Source organism: Rhamphochromis longiceps, linkage group LG7, assembly GCF_057381845.1.
Source record: "Rhamphochromis longiceps isolate RC_006_pf linkage group LG7, R_longiceps_female_GT1.1, whole genome shotgun sequence".
In the NCBI taxonomy this organism is placed as follows: Eukaryota; Metazoa; Chordata; class Actinopteri; order Cichliformes; family Cichlidae; genus Rhamphochromis; species Rhamphochromis longiceps.
In genome coordinates, this window is record NC_140563.1 from 4,205,267 (window position 1) to 4,217,631 (window position 12,365).

Below are 12,365 nucleotides of genomic sequence, written 5' to 3' on the forward strand. Positions count from 1 at the left end.
GTAAATCTCCTTTGAACCTTGCTGTTACTGGCTCAGTCTGCACAGTTTCTTTTATCTTCTTCAATCGAGTTTAGCTATAGTTTGGTCCATACGTCTTTGGACAGTGATACGTTTTTCTAAGTCGGTCTATGTACACCACCACAGTGCATTTTAAATCAAACAATCAAAATGTGATTTTATACACAGTCCTACTTTTTCAGAGGCTCAAAAGTAATTGGACAAACTAACATAACTATAAATAGATAAATTGTTTCAATACTTGGGTGGAAAATCCTTTGTAGTCAATTACTGCTTGAAGTCTAGAACCCAGTGGCATCACCAAATGCTCTGTTTCCTCCCTTGAGATGCTCTGCCAGGGATTTTCTGCAGCTGCCTTCAATTGCTGCATGTTTGTGGGTCTCTTTGGCCTCGATTTTGTCTTCAGCAACTGAAAATCATGCTCTATTGGGTTGAGATAAGATAAGCTATTTGGCCATTAAAGAATATCCCATTTCTCTGTCTTAAGAAACTCTTGGGTTGTTTTTGTGGTAGCTTTAGGTCATTATCCATTTGGAGTGTGAAGCACCATCCTATCAATTTTGCTCAGAGAACAGGGCTCTTTAAACTTTAGAATTAATTCTGCTAATTTTATCAGTAGTCACATCGTCAATAAACACCTGACCCGGTTCGACTGGCAGCAACATATTCCTCCACCATGCTTGACAGATGATGTGGTATGCTTTGGATTGAGAGCTGTTCTTTTTCTTCTCCATACTTTTCGCTTCCCATCATTCTGGTACAAGATCATTATGGTTTCTAAAGTTTTTTTTCCCCCAGACTGTGCTACCTTAGATGTGTCCTGACAAAGTCTAATCTGGTGTAACCACTGGTTCCCACCATGTTGTAAACCCTCTGTATTTCCATTCATGAATTATTTATTCCCTGACTGTGGACTTTTGTGTTCTTGACTTGTTTGTATATTGTGAAGAAGACGCACTGTAATAGACATTTCATTCCATCACTTTGACATTTTAGTTACCTGTGCAGTTCACCAGTTTAAGTTACCTTGTTAATCTAAATTAGGGTGGTTTTACAGAATGATACAGTCCTATAACTGCACTGAATATCAGCTATAGTCCTGTTGCTGCATAAAGGTCTCCCTTTTATACTTCTGCTTTTCAACCCTTTAAGATGACACTTTGTCTCCATTTTCTTTTCATCTTTGATTCCTCTGCTGCCACCACACTGGTTATGTTATTTTTTTCTCGGTGCATCGGTTTGTATTGGTTGCCATTGTCTCCTGCCACTGGCTTTGCAGTGCCAACAGTCTTTACTGCTCCAGGCTGTTTATTCGAATGTTTTGAGATTAAATTTGTTCCATTTTTCTCAGTCAGAATGCACCAGAAACAATTGCCCAGCTTGAGATTCCCACTGTAGCCAGTGGGGTAAAGAAGTCCCAGAGGCACAGCAACATTTGACAATAACTAAAGAGAGAGCAATGTGAAAGGCCAAACAAATAGCCCCGAATAATGTTTTGTTTTGGGGTTTGTTTTTGCATATTATGTGGCGTGTTTAACATTTCAAGGGTTAACTTTGTGAGTTAAATATCACGCATGGTGAAAGAATCCCTTTCAGATAGTTCTGTATCTGTGGCTGTGGCTAAATGCTGAATCTCATACATACAGAATCCCAAAACACTCAGATCTCATGAGTGCAGTTAAAAGAGTAATTTTAATCACCAGCGACAGTGGCAAAAGTGTGTGAGAGATACAGGGTCATGAATTATGAAGCAAACAACTGTATCTGATTAAAAACACACCACACTCTGTTTCTACACTTCCCTCAATAGGTTTCTTAATTAGTGTGTATTTTTACAAGTTAAGCAGTGATGACAGCAAAACATATTCTTTCAACCTCATAATTAAAAATTATAAGCTAGACCCATGCAGTAATAGATAAACTGCCATTATTCATACAAAACGTAATAAATCAAAATGTATGGTGGGTTTTTTTAGCAGCTACACTGGTTCAGTATGTAACAGATTATGATGTAAATACAAAACACTGTCACTGGGAAACTCAAGGTCAGACGAGAAACTCTTCTGTTAAAATTCAGTTGCTGTTTTACCCTGGGAAAAAGTTACTTTTTATAAAGTTTCTTTCTTTAATTCAAAAAGAACCAGATGGATGTGACATATGGGGTCAGAGGATTCTCACCCTGCAGCAGGGATGTTGCCGTGGTTACAGTCTCGGGGACTCCATCCACACTATAGATGGACTGAAGAAACTCTGGGACACAATCATTCTCATCCGTTATCAACACCTGAACCTGATTAGTGCCGGCGTGATGGGATAAGAGAGGAGAGGAGAGGAGAGGAGAGGAGAGGAGAGGAGAAAAGAGGAGAGAGGAGAGGAGAAAAGAGGAGAGAGGAGAGGAGTCATACAATCAGTATATAAGAAGACAAAATTAAGCTTTTGTTATCAACTCTCAATTCTAGAAAACAACCATATGAAGGTTTCTGTACAGGAAGCTGACCCGAAAACTTAATCTAAATTGCATTTTATAGCTCCCCAAGTTGCCAGTTCAACACATTCTTTATCTTCCACTCCATGATTTTCTTGAGTCAAAAATAGAAATGTTCTTAGCATGTGTGTGCCTCACTGTGCGCATTTGCGACAAAGGCCCTTAGTCGCCCCTCCACCCTACAAGCTCCCTGTCACCACTGTGTGTAAAGTGTGAAGTGACAGCTGAGTAATAGTCCTGAAATAGCTGAGATAGGTTTTCCCAGTTTCCATCTCTTATTCCACAACATGCAGCTGAGCAGAAGGAGGTTGTGCCCGCTAAATCTGCGGTACAAAGTAAGAGGCTGACATGATAATTGGGCAACAAAATCTTTTCAATTAATAATTGAAATCACGCTGCAGTTGTAAATAATTTATCTAGAAATATTCATTTATGAAGGATATTTTCAGATTTTGATTTCTTGTGCCTAAGAGGGTGCTATATTTTGCAGCGTTCATCTCTAGATAACAATTGACAAAAAGCACTTAGTGTGAGACACGAAGGCGAAGAGTGAAACCGCAGAACAAAACTTCACTTGGGTCACCAGTCTACTTGTTAACATTTAAAAACCATTCAGGCGTGCCACTGCTGTAGACAGTTGCAAACTATGCTGCTCCTCTTTTGTGGTTATTGCCAAGCAGTGTGATGTCAACAGGTCACTGTCGTTAACCGTTATGAGCTATTTAGATGAAAACCTGCCTGCCTCGGAGTGTTGTGGCAGTCCAGTGGGAGAGCGCGACAGACAAAATCATCCAAACAGCAGAACATATTTTGTTATTTCATTTAATTCTCCAAAGTAATAGTAAATGCCTGAGTCGCAGTCACAAACATCACAGTGGACCTCAGCTTTGGCCTCAGATTACAACAGAGCTTGAACTCTTACATGACTCCTATTTGGTGCCCGTATCTCTGTCTAATTAAACTAACCTCTGTTGCAGCGCTGAGGCTGCCTGGCTCTTCACTGGCTCGCACCATCAGAAGGTAGCGTCGCTGGTCATTCTCATAATCCAGTGTCCTGGTCAGGCTGATCTCCCCCGTCTCCTGCTGAATGCTAAAAAGGCTACTGGGATTGATCAGCAGACTATAGCTGATTTGCTGCTTCTGGAAGGAGATAGCAAACACCACCAGGAAGCTGTAGAACAAAGAGAAAGCGATTAAAAGAAATGGAAAAAAGAGTCTTTATTGTTTGATTTTAGCTGCAGCCTTGTTGAATTAGAATCGAAATCCTCTTCTCCTACATCAGCACTGTGCTGTAATGAAATCAATTATTGTATGGCCCATTGGCTATGTGCTATAAACACAGTCAATCAGTGATCGTCAGTTCTGTGTAATAATATGATACTATTATGTAGATATCAGTGTTTGTTTTGACAGTGAAGAGAGTTTGCATTCCCTAATAGTGTGTGATGATAATAAGTCAGTTCGTGCTTGAGTGCACTGCTGTGAACAAATGAATATTTATTAACAAATTCTTAACAAGTTATGCTTGAGATCTGACACCTTTTGTGTGTTTTTATGCATGTCTGCATTCATTATTGTAGGACTTGTGTCAGCAGCTTATGTCATAGCAGAGCTATACATACTGGAATTTCAGTGATTTACATTATTATGCTAAAGTCTGCATGTGTAACTGTCCTCATGTGAGTCACTCCGTGAGACAGCACATCGTCTCATGCCTGCATTCATCTTAGTCTTTGTTAATTTACAGAAATTAAGTGTATTAAAAATATGTCTTCTATATTGTTGCATTTTTAATGTTGTGCTTGCAGTATTGGGCAATTAAACATACCGAGGCAGCAATGAAGAATCTGACACAAAGTGTTTGCTGATAACCAGATGGGAACAGATGAAGATCTAAAAAGGCCTGGCATATGTGTTTAACAATAAATGATTTGTAAAGATATAATAATTTCAGCTTTACAGAATGAATATAACACAGAAGAAGAAGAAAAGCATTTTTCATGATATTTTGCTCCTAATATGCAGCTGGAACGTATCCCTGATTATGTTTATAAGAGGATGCAAACACAGGCAGTACTCACGGCTGTCCCTCAGGTGTGTTTTCTGGTATTGAGATGGCATAGCTTGTATTGGTGAATTGCGGCGCTCTAGCTCCCGCCACCACAGAGAGCATGGCAGGGGCACTGCGGCTCCCCATGCCGTCAAGGGCCACCACGCTTAACAAGTACTCCCTCTCCCTCTGAAGTACCAGCCCTGTGGTCACCACCTGGCCTGTCTTCTTGTCAACAGCAAAGCAGCCATCACCGCCTACAGGGAAATACAATGACATTATTTTCCACAACTGGATCCAAACCAATGCACGGGCGATCGCCTGAATGCAAACACAGAAATGTTTCCTGAATAGCCTTTTGAAAGGGATTTCTGTCTTACTGTGTTTGTGGAATTAAGATTTATACAATCTGTTAAGCTCTAATAGAATTAATAAATATGATTTATGTATAAACACATTTAATTTTATTCATTCTGTGCAATTCCTTAATCATAATAGTCAACAACTGTTGTCACGTTTAATCATTTTTGGACTTTTTACTTATATTAAAATCATTTGATAGTTTATTCACTGTCAACAAGAACTTCAATTATTTTTAACTCTTATTTGTTTTTAGGCAGTCTGATAGATATTTAACAGCAACTGCATTTTTCATTTCACAGACACTTTGGACCAAAGTAATGAACTAATGACAGGAAATTGAAGGTAGTGTAAAAGAATTCAGATCATAAACAGTTTAAACTCTTAAAAATTACATCTTAGTTACTATAAAGCATGTTAGTATATACCTTAATGTATATTTGCTCTTCACATTTAGATGTCAGAATCACAGCATACTGAGAAGAGAAGGGAACCAAGCACAGATCCTTTAGGGACCCCAGATGCCATGAAGTAATGATTGCATTCCCTCACTTATTATTTTGAAAGAACACCATGTGAAACTAAAGAGCAGCTCTGTGCTCAAAATGACGATAAGCTTGAATAGAGGGGCCAGGAATATTTGGTGGCTCATCAAAAACCTCATATATATATATATATATATATATATATATATATATATATATATATATATATATATATATATATATATATATATATATATATATATATATATATATATATATATATAAAGTCAAAGCACCGGTTCTGCTCGGTGAGAATTGATGACTGGTTCAGGTCAGGTCTCACTGATATGACTTCCATTACTGACGGCAGTGCAGTGTCAGTTGAAATTTCAGCCTTGGTCCTCAGTAGTTTGCTTGTTCTCAAGGCTTATACTGACAAAGAAGCCTTTCCAAGCGCTACATTTTAAATTGTAAATAGCGATTTTTCATATTCAAAAATATTCATATTAAAAAATAGCCAGAAAATCTTTTCTGTGGAATTTAGAAACTAAATTACAGCTGACTTTTTATTTATTGACCTTACACCTTACCTTACAGTTTTAAATTATTTAACCCTTGTATGGTGTTCGGGTCTGTGAGAACCGTTTTCAGTTTTTTTCAAAAGAAAAATTAAAGAATTAATTATTTTTTCAACCTGAAATTCATTGGCTTTGGCTTATTTTCTGTGAAGAACATAAATCCGAACTAATTTTCAATGACCGCATACTGTACCTCCCCCCACGCATTTACATTACATACAAGGTGTTCGGGTCCACTGGACCCAGGTCTAATAAAAGTGTTGAAAGTGTAGGTCCTGTGTTCCCACACTCTGTCTTCCTCCTTTCTGGTGCTGCTGATAGTGTTTTCTTCCCCTCCTGCTCCCGCACAAAGTTGCAACATTGTTGAAAATTCAACTATAAACACCGTCTGCTCTGACATCTCACACACATTTTGCCCTCTTTCTTGAGGGATCCAAATTTTATTTTCTCATACCCTGTCCCACCTGCAAATTAGGGGCATAATACTATAAATAAGACTTTGCCAGTGTGGTTCTTTATCACAACTGATCAAGTTGACAAAAGATTATCTGCTGCGAGGGCCATCCAATTGATTTTGGAAGAGAGAGAGGCTTCTGATGATGATGTTGACAAAGAGGTTTCAGAATATTTCGCATTTCTGAAAATTCAGAGTCTGACAGTGACTTTGAAGAAGAGGATGAGGTTGAGCACCATTTAGTAACAAAACGAAGATGAGTACCCCATCTGCAGCCAGCTCCAGGACCAGAACAAGCCCACCAGACAGCAAGTGAAGAAATATGGATGTCAATAACTGGTGAAATTGAATGGTCTTCTTGCCCAAGAAATGAGCCACCCTGCAGAGCTGTTACTGTGATAAGCCAGGGCCAACACGGCTGACAGTTACTCATGTGCAGGACATCAAGTCTTCATTTGAGCTTTTCATCCCAGATTCCATCCAGAAAAATTTTCTGGATTGCAGTAATCTAGAAGGAAGGTGTGTTTTTGGAGAGAGGTGGAAGGAGATGGACCAAATTCATCTAAGAACCCCAAAGGCCTACTTTGGGGTTCTTATCCTTGCAGGAGTTTTCAGGTCCAAAGGGGAATCGACAGAATCCCTGTGGGATGCAGAAACCAGCAAGAACCTTTCCGTGCATCAATGTCTCTGGAAAACTTCCACAAAATTTCCAGGATTATCCGTTTTGATAACCGAGACGACAGACCAGCTCGACGGCAGAGAGACAAGCTAGCTGCCATCAGGACAGTGTGGGATAAGTGTGTGCACCACCTCCCCCTGTTTTACAACCCTGGGCCTAATGTCACCATTGATGAGCAGCTGATCCAATTTAGTTGTGAAACATATTGCTTCACGTGTAAATGTGTTGTGTCTTTCCACTCACTCCACTTGATTATAACTGATTTATTTTTTTATAACATTTTATTTAAAAAAAACAAAAAAAACGAGAAGCACATTAATTCATAAATGTGATCTAACAAAGGTAAAGGGAAAAAATTAACCATGTTTGCTGTTCATATGGCTTGTAATTGGGATGAAGTAAACATCTGTTGAGTAATTTAACATAAAATTGTTTGATAGTGTTAATTTGGAAAGCCAAAACTCTAGCGGGTCCACCAGACCCATGAACACTGGCTGAGTAACAAAAATACAAACACCACACAAGGGTTAAATATGTTTTATTTTATTCTGGTATAAATTGGTCATTAATAATATAAATGGGGGTTAGGAATAATTGTTGTTTTATTGTTGTTTGCAACAAACAAGTGTCAGAAATGGAACTGAGGATCAGTTTAGGAATGAGAAGGTACATGCACATCTTGCACTTTGTGTTGTACTATCTGGATGACCATCGTGTAATTAAATAAATTATGATTAAATTCTTGTATAAAAAGAAAATCTTAGAGCAGTAGAGGTTCACTAATCTGCAAAACACTGCATCTACAAGTTGTGGAACAACTTCAGAATAATGTTTGTCAGCACAATCTCGTGAAGGCTTTGAATATCTCATCATCTAGCTCGTCTACAGTAAATAATATCATCACAAAATTCCAAAATTCTGGATAAACCCATGTGTGCAAGCTGAAAATCAGTCCTCAGGATCTTCAAGCTCGCAGCCAGCACTGCATGTGCTCGAGGAAGATTCCAGAAATCACTATTTGTGGACACAGTGTGCCATTCCAAACTGTGTCCACAAATACAGGATAAAGCTCTATCATACAGTCTTCTTCAGTTCAGAACGGAAGAATCCTCTTGGATGATATAAGAAACGTCTTCACAAATCAAAAAGAAGTTCAGCCACCTTCCTTTAAAGCACTTGAGATGATACGCAGCGGTAAACACGGCTCTGTTCCAACATAACTGAGACATGCGGCTGCCATCAAAGCCAAAATGGCTTTATTTTTTTATTAAAATGGTACATTATCTACATTTAAACATTTTAATTTATCCTGTTTAATACTGTAAATAAACTAAGGGGTTATGAAATGTTTAAATGATTGCATTCTGTTTAAATTTACATTTTATGTAGTGTCCCCACTTTATGCCTTGGGGATTGCAGTAATTAATAAGTTTTATAATATTCAGGCTGTTGACAAATGTTATAAAATGCCAAATCCAACACTGTGTTCTTAATTCTCTCAATAATGTGACTTAATAATATGAACCAAGCCAACTTGTAAATATTGGAGACAAAGATTTTTAAAATCACACAGAAAAAAAGCCATAAAATAGGCAATAAAAATGTATTAATACACAATGAAGTAACAGAACAATGCATATGGGAATGACTCAAAATGAACCACGGTGCTAATGTTTATTGTAACAAAGGAAATGTCTCCCTTTCAGCAGTATGCCTTAATGACTTATTGATGGGGTTTTTTAAATTATTTTGGAAATATATGGAGGTTTTGGGATCAGAGGAATAAATCAGGCAGTGGTTAAACAGGTTTGATAAGATTTGTTAGGATTGTGAGAAATATAGCGTATGACCAAACTCCTTTTTATATACTCTTTAGACATTCTTAGTTATGACTTTCACCTTCTAAACATTAGTAATTATACTGACGAGTGGCTACTTTTACTTTCCAATTTAAGTTTTCATCAAGCTACTCAATTTCTATTTTCCTTAAGTTATAAAACATTTTTGTCTGACTGCGGTGTTTGTAGAAATTTTAATTAGCAGCTATGGAGAAATGTTTTAATTACTGAGTCCCACTGTTGTTATGATCATCCTGCCATTGGTTTCCCACTCTTCCACAGACTGACAGCCGGTAGGAGCAATGCATCAACAAAGGTATCAGTGTGCCAAAGGCAGTGAAGGAAGAATGCTAGCAAGTAAACATGGAAGTAATCAATGTAAGACTCTAAATATTTTAAAAAAGATGGGTGAAAAAATCCGTCCAACACTATTGTTAAACCACAAGGATGCACACCATGCATTAGGATGAGGAAGGCTGTGTGTAAACATAACCAAGTGTTTCTATACAAAAAAAAAACAAAAGCAAAAAACTCTGGAGGGCACTTTTTTACTTTTTCTGCTGCCGTTGAATACTAAAAAAAATTGGGTCAATCAGGGTGACACTGATCAACTGAAGGCTGGCTACTGTCATCTCATCTCATCTTCAAGTTTTTAAAATTAAGCACAGGATAAGAGGGTCGTTTTTTACTGTTTTTTTTTTAATCTAGTTCTTTTAAGTTTATGTTAGCTGCTTTGACAAATGTCGCTGCTTATATGAGTTCTCAGCATAGACAAGGGGCGAGACAAAGACAAGGGCCGCTTTGTAGTATTTGTGGTTTAAAGTCAAAACGTGAAGCTGTGCGATGTACTAATGCGAGTCAGAGGGAAGTCAGTAGTGTTTTGTAAAGCCCCATTGGCAAGATTAGCACATCCCCCAATCTCTGACATGTGAACAAACCTCTATCCCCTCAACCACCAGGGGGTCTACTATGGCAGACTTCCAACAGCCAAATGCGTGTATGAGTATTTTAGCGTGTGTGTCTGCAGAATTTACTCTGCGTATGCAACATGGAGAATTAGAGAGATAGATAGAGTGCATGATAAGTGCATAAACAAATGTGCGAAGGCCTCTGGCTCTGTGTGTGTGTGTGTGTGTCTGACTGCTGCGATTGTGTATGTGTGTGTAGAAAAAGAAAGAGGGACAGAGATACAGAAGAAAAAAGAAATAGGGTGACAGAGAGATAGAGAATCTAACGGACACCTAAAGAACCTATAAATGCATGAATGAATGTGTGAATGCCTCTGGCTGTCATGTCTGAGAATTGGTGTCTGACTACTTGCATTTATTTTCAAGTCTCTATAGCTTGTTAACTTATTTTAACAACAACACAATCTATTTTAATACAACTTACCTTCTATATGCGTGTGTGTGTGTGTGTGTGTGTGTGTGTGTGTGTGTGTGTGTGTGTGTGTGTGTGTGTGTGAACAGCAGAAAGCTTACCATCTGACAAAAAGTATTCCACCTCTCCACTTTTACCCTCATCCCCATCATGAGCCTGGAGCTGGTAGACAAACGTTCCCGCAGGGGCCTCAGGGGATACGACAGCCAGGTAAGGGTACGGCTTCATACTCCACTCAGGGACGTTGTCATTGACATCAGTGATCTTCAACTTCACCTTGTTCAGGTACCAGTCTGGGCCTGGAGGATAGTGCAGAGATAGTGATGGAGCTCTGGTTACAAAAAGTGACAGCTGTCATGTAACTGAGTGTGCAGCAGGGAGACATGTTGCCAGGGGAATGTGAAGCGCCAACAAGCATAGAGTCAACTAAGGGTACAGGTATGTGAGATATACATCCTCTCCAGTAGATAGCAAAAACCAGGACTTCATGATTAAACTAAATGTTAATGGGGTTTTTTTCTGTGCCTGTACTGTGAAACTGATACCGCTACAGTCTCAATTCAGCTCAGAGGTCTGGTCAAAGTCAATTACCACACTATCTTTAACTTAGTAATTTAACGGCTATCTTTCCACTTTCTTTTGCTACACCATAGCTGCCAGAAGCTCAGGAAATTGTTGTAAGTGGATGTCAGGAGGTATGTTTGGCCCCAGGGTTGAGGACGGTGGATATGACATCATCCATTCATTCTCCATCAGGGTTTCCATCCAAGCATCCAGACACCTTGGTTCCCATGGGAGAGAGCCTCAGCCACTGTCTCATCTACCATGTCTAGGGTAAAGCTACCTTGATCTTCCCACAGGGGCGTGGGGATGATGCCTCACGACTGCAGGCACTTTGTCGCCTGCACAGTGCCTCACTGAAGTGAATAAGAAGATTCCAGGAATCCAATTACCAACTCGCTCAACCTAAGCCGGGGCAGACAGCAAGAGAGCACAACAGCACCCAAGGAGAGGCGGTGTAAAACTGTGTCTCTATGACAGAAGCATAGCGTGACTTTTCCTGGAACTGATAGTAAGGGATCGTTATCCACATTAAACACAATGACACAATCTGGAAACAATGTTCACAAGAAAAACTCGCGACACTGTCACAGGCCCCAATCTAGGACACATTTTCTGCAGAATATTCCTGCGATGTGGAGCAAGTCACAGAATTGTAGGCTAAGACACTATTTTCGCAAATATTGGCTGTGATCTTGTGTCAACGTGGCATGAAGGAATATGTCAGAAGAGGTGCCAAACAGTTCAGTAGACTGCAATACACAGAGGCCATCTGCCTCACCCCAGAAAAGAAAAACCCCCCTGCCAGGACAAACACATTGACACACACAAATGCATGCACATACAGATCTGAACACAACCCCACACATGCGCAAGCAATCCCGTCTCAAACACACACTTGCATGTCTCTTTCTATCTTCCTGTCTTTCTCTCACAAACACACACCATGGACACTTAGGAACAGAGGTGAGTTACCTAAAGGCTAAAAGTAACTATGGATTTCAAATCCCATTATGTAAAAGGTTTCATGTTTCTATCCACAGGCTATGTATGTACTTTTTAATCCAAGACAAAAGCAGCAGGAGTGTGCAATGCATCCTTTCACTACCTGAGGGCTGCCTCGACAGATGTGCTGTCTGTATAAAGCAGTTCTACCTAGCTGGTTTCCATAATGTTCTGCAACACAATGTCTTTCCAAAGTCTATTATAGCTGATAATGTAAAACTATATACCTCTAATGAGTACATGCACACAGCAAATGGTATGAAGTCTTCAAACTGCATGAAAATATTTGACAGCACCTTGTGTTGGCTCAAATGAGTTGGAAAAGAGAAGGTGGATGCGGAGATCACAATTCCTATTTCTTTTGGAACTCTTTTACAGTTAAGATGCGTTTTGATGAAAAATGCAACGTTACACTCCATACTAGCTCGTGAGTGTTCACAACTGAAACACAATAGCTATAAAGTGTGTGACA

General features: G+C 39.2%; 1 protein-coding gene across 1 annotated transcript in view; it reads right to left on the reverse strand.

The window, feature by feature from the left end:
- Window positions 1–12,365, reverse strand: part of LOC146664539 (neural-cadherin-like) — a 107,021-nt gene that overhangs the window by 55,650 nt on the left and 39,006 nt on the right. The window contains exons 2-5 of the mRNA XM_085411703.1: window positions 10,429–10,626; window positions 4,585–4,810; window positions 3,470–3,674; window positions 2,197–2,308 (exon numbers count right to left, since the gene is read on the reverse strand). Coding sequence (XP_085267829.1) covers window positions 2,197–2,308; window positions 3,470–3,674; window positions 4,585–4,810; window positions 10,429–10,626 — 741 coding nt within the window. The remainder of the gene's footprint in view (window positions 1–2,196; window positions 2,309–3,469; window positions 3,675–4,584; window positions 4,811–10,428; window positions 10,627–12,365) is intronic.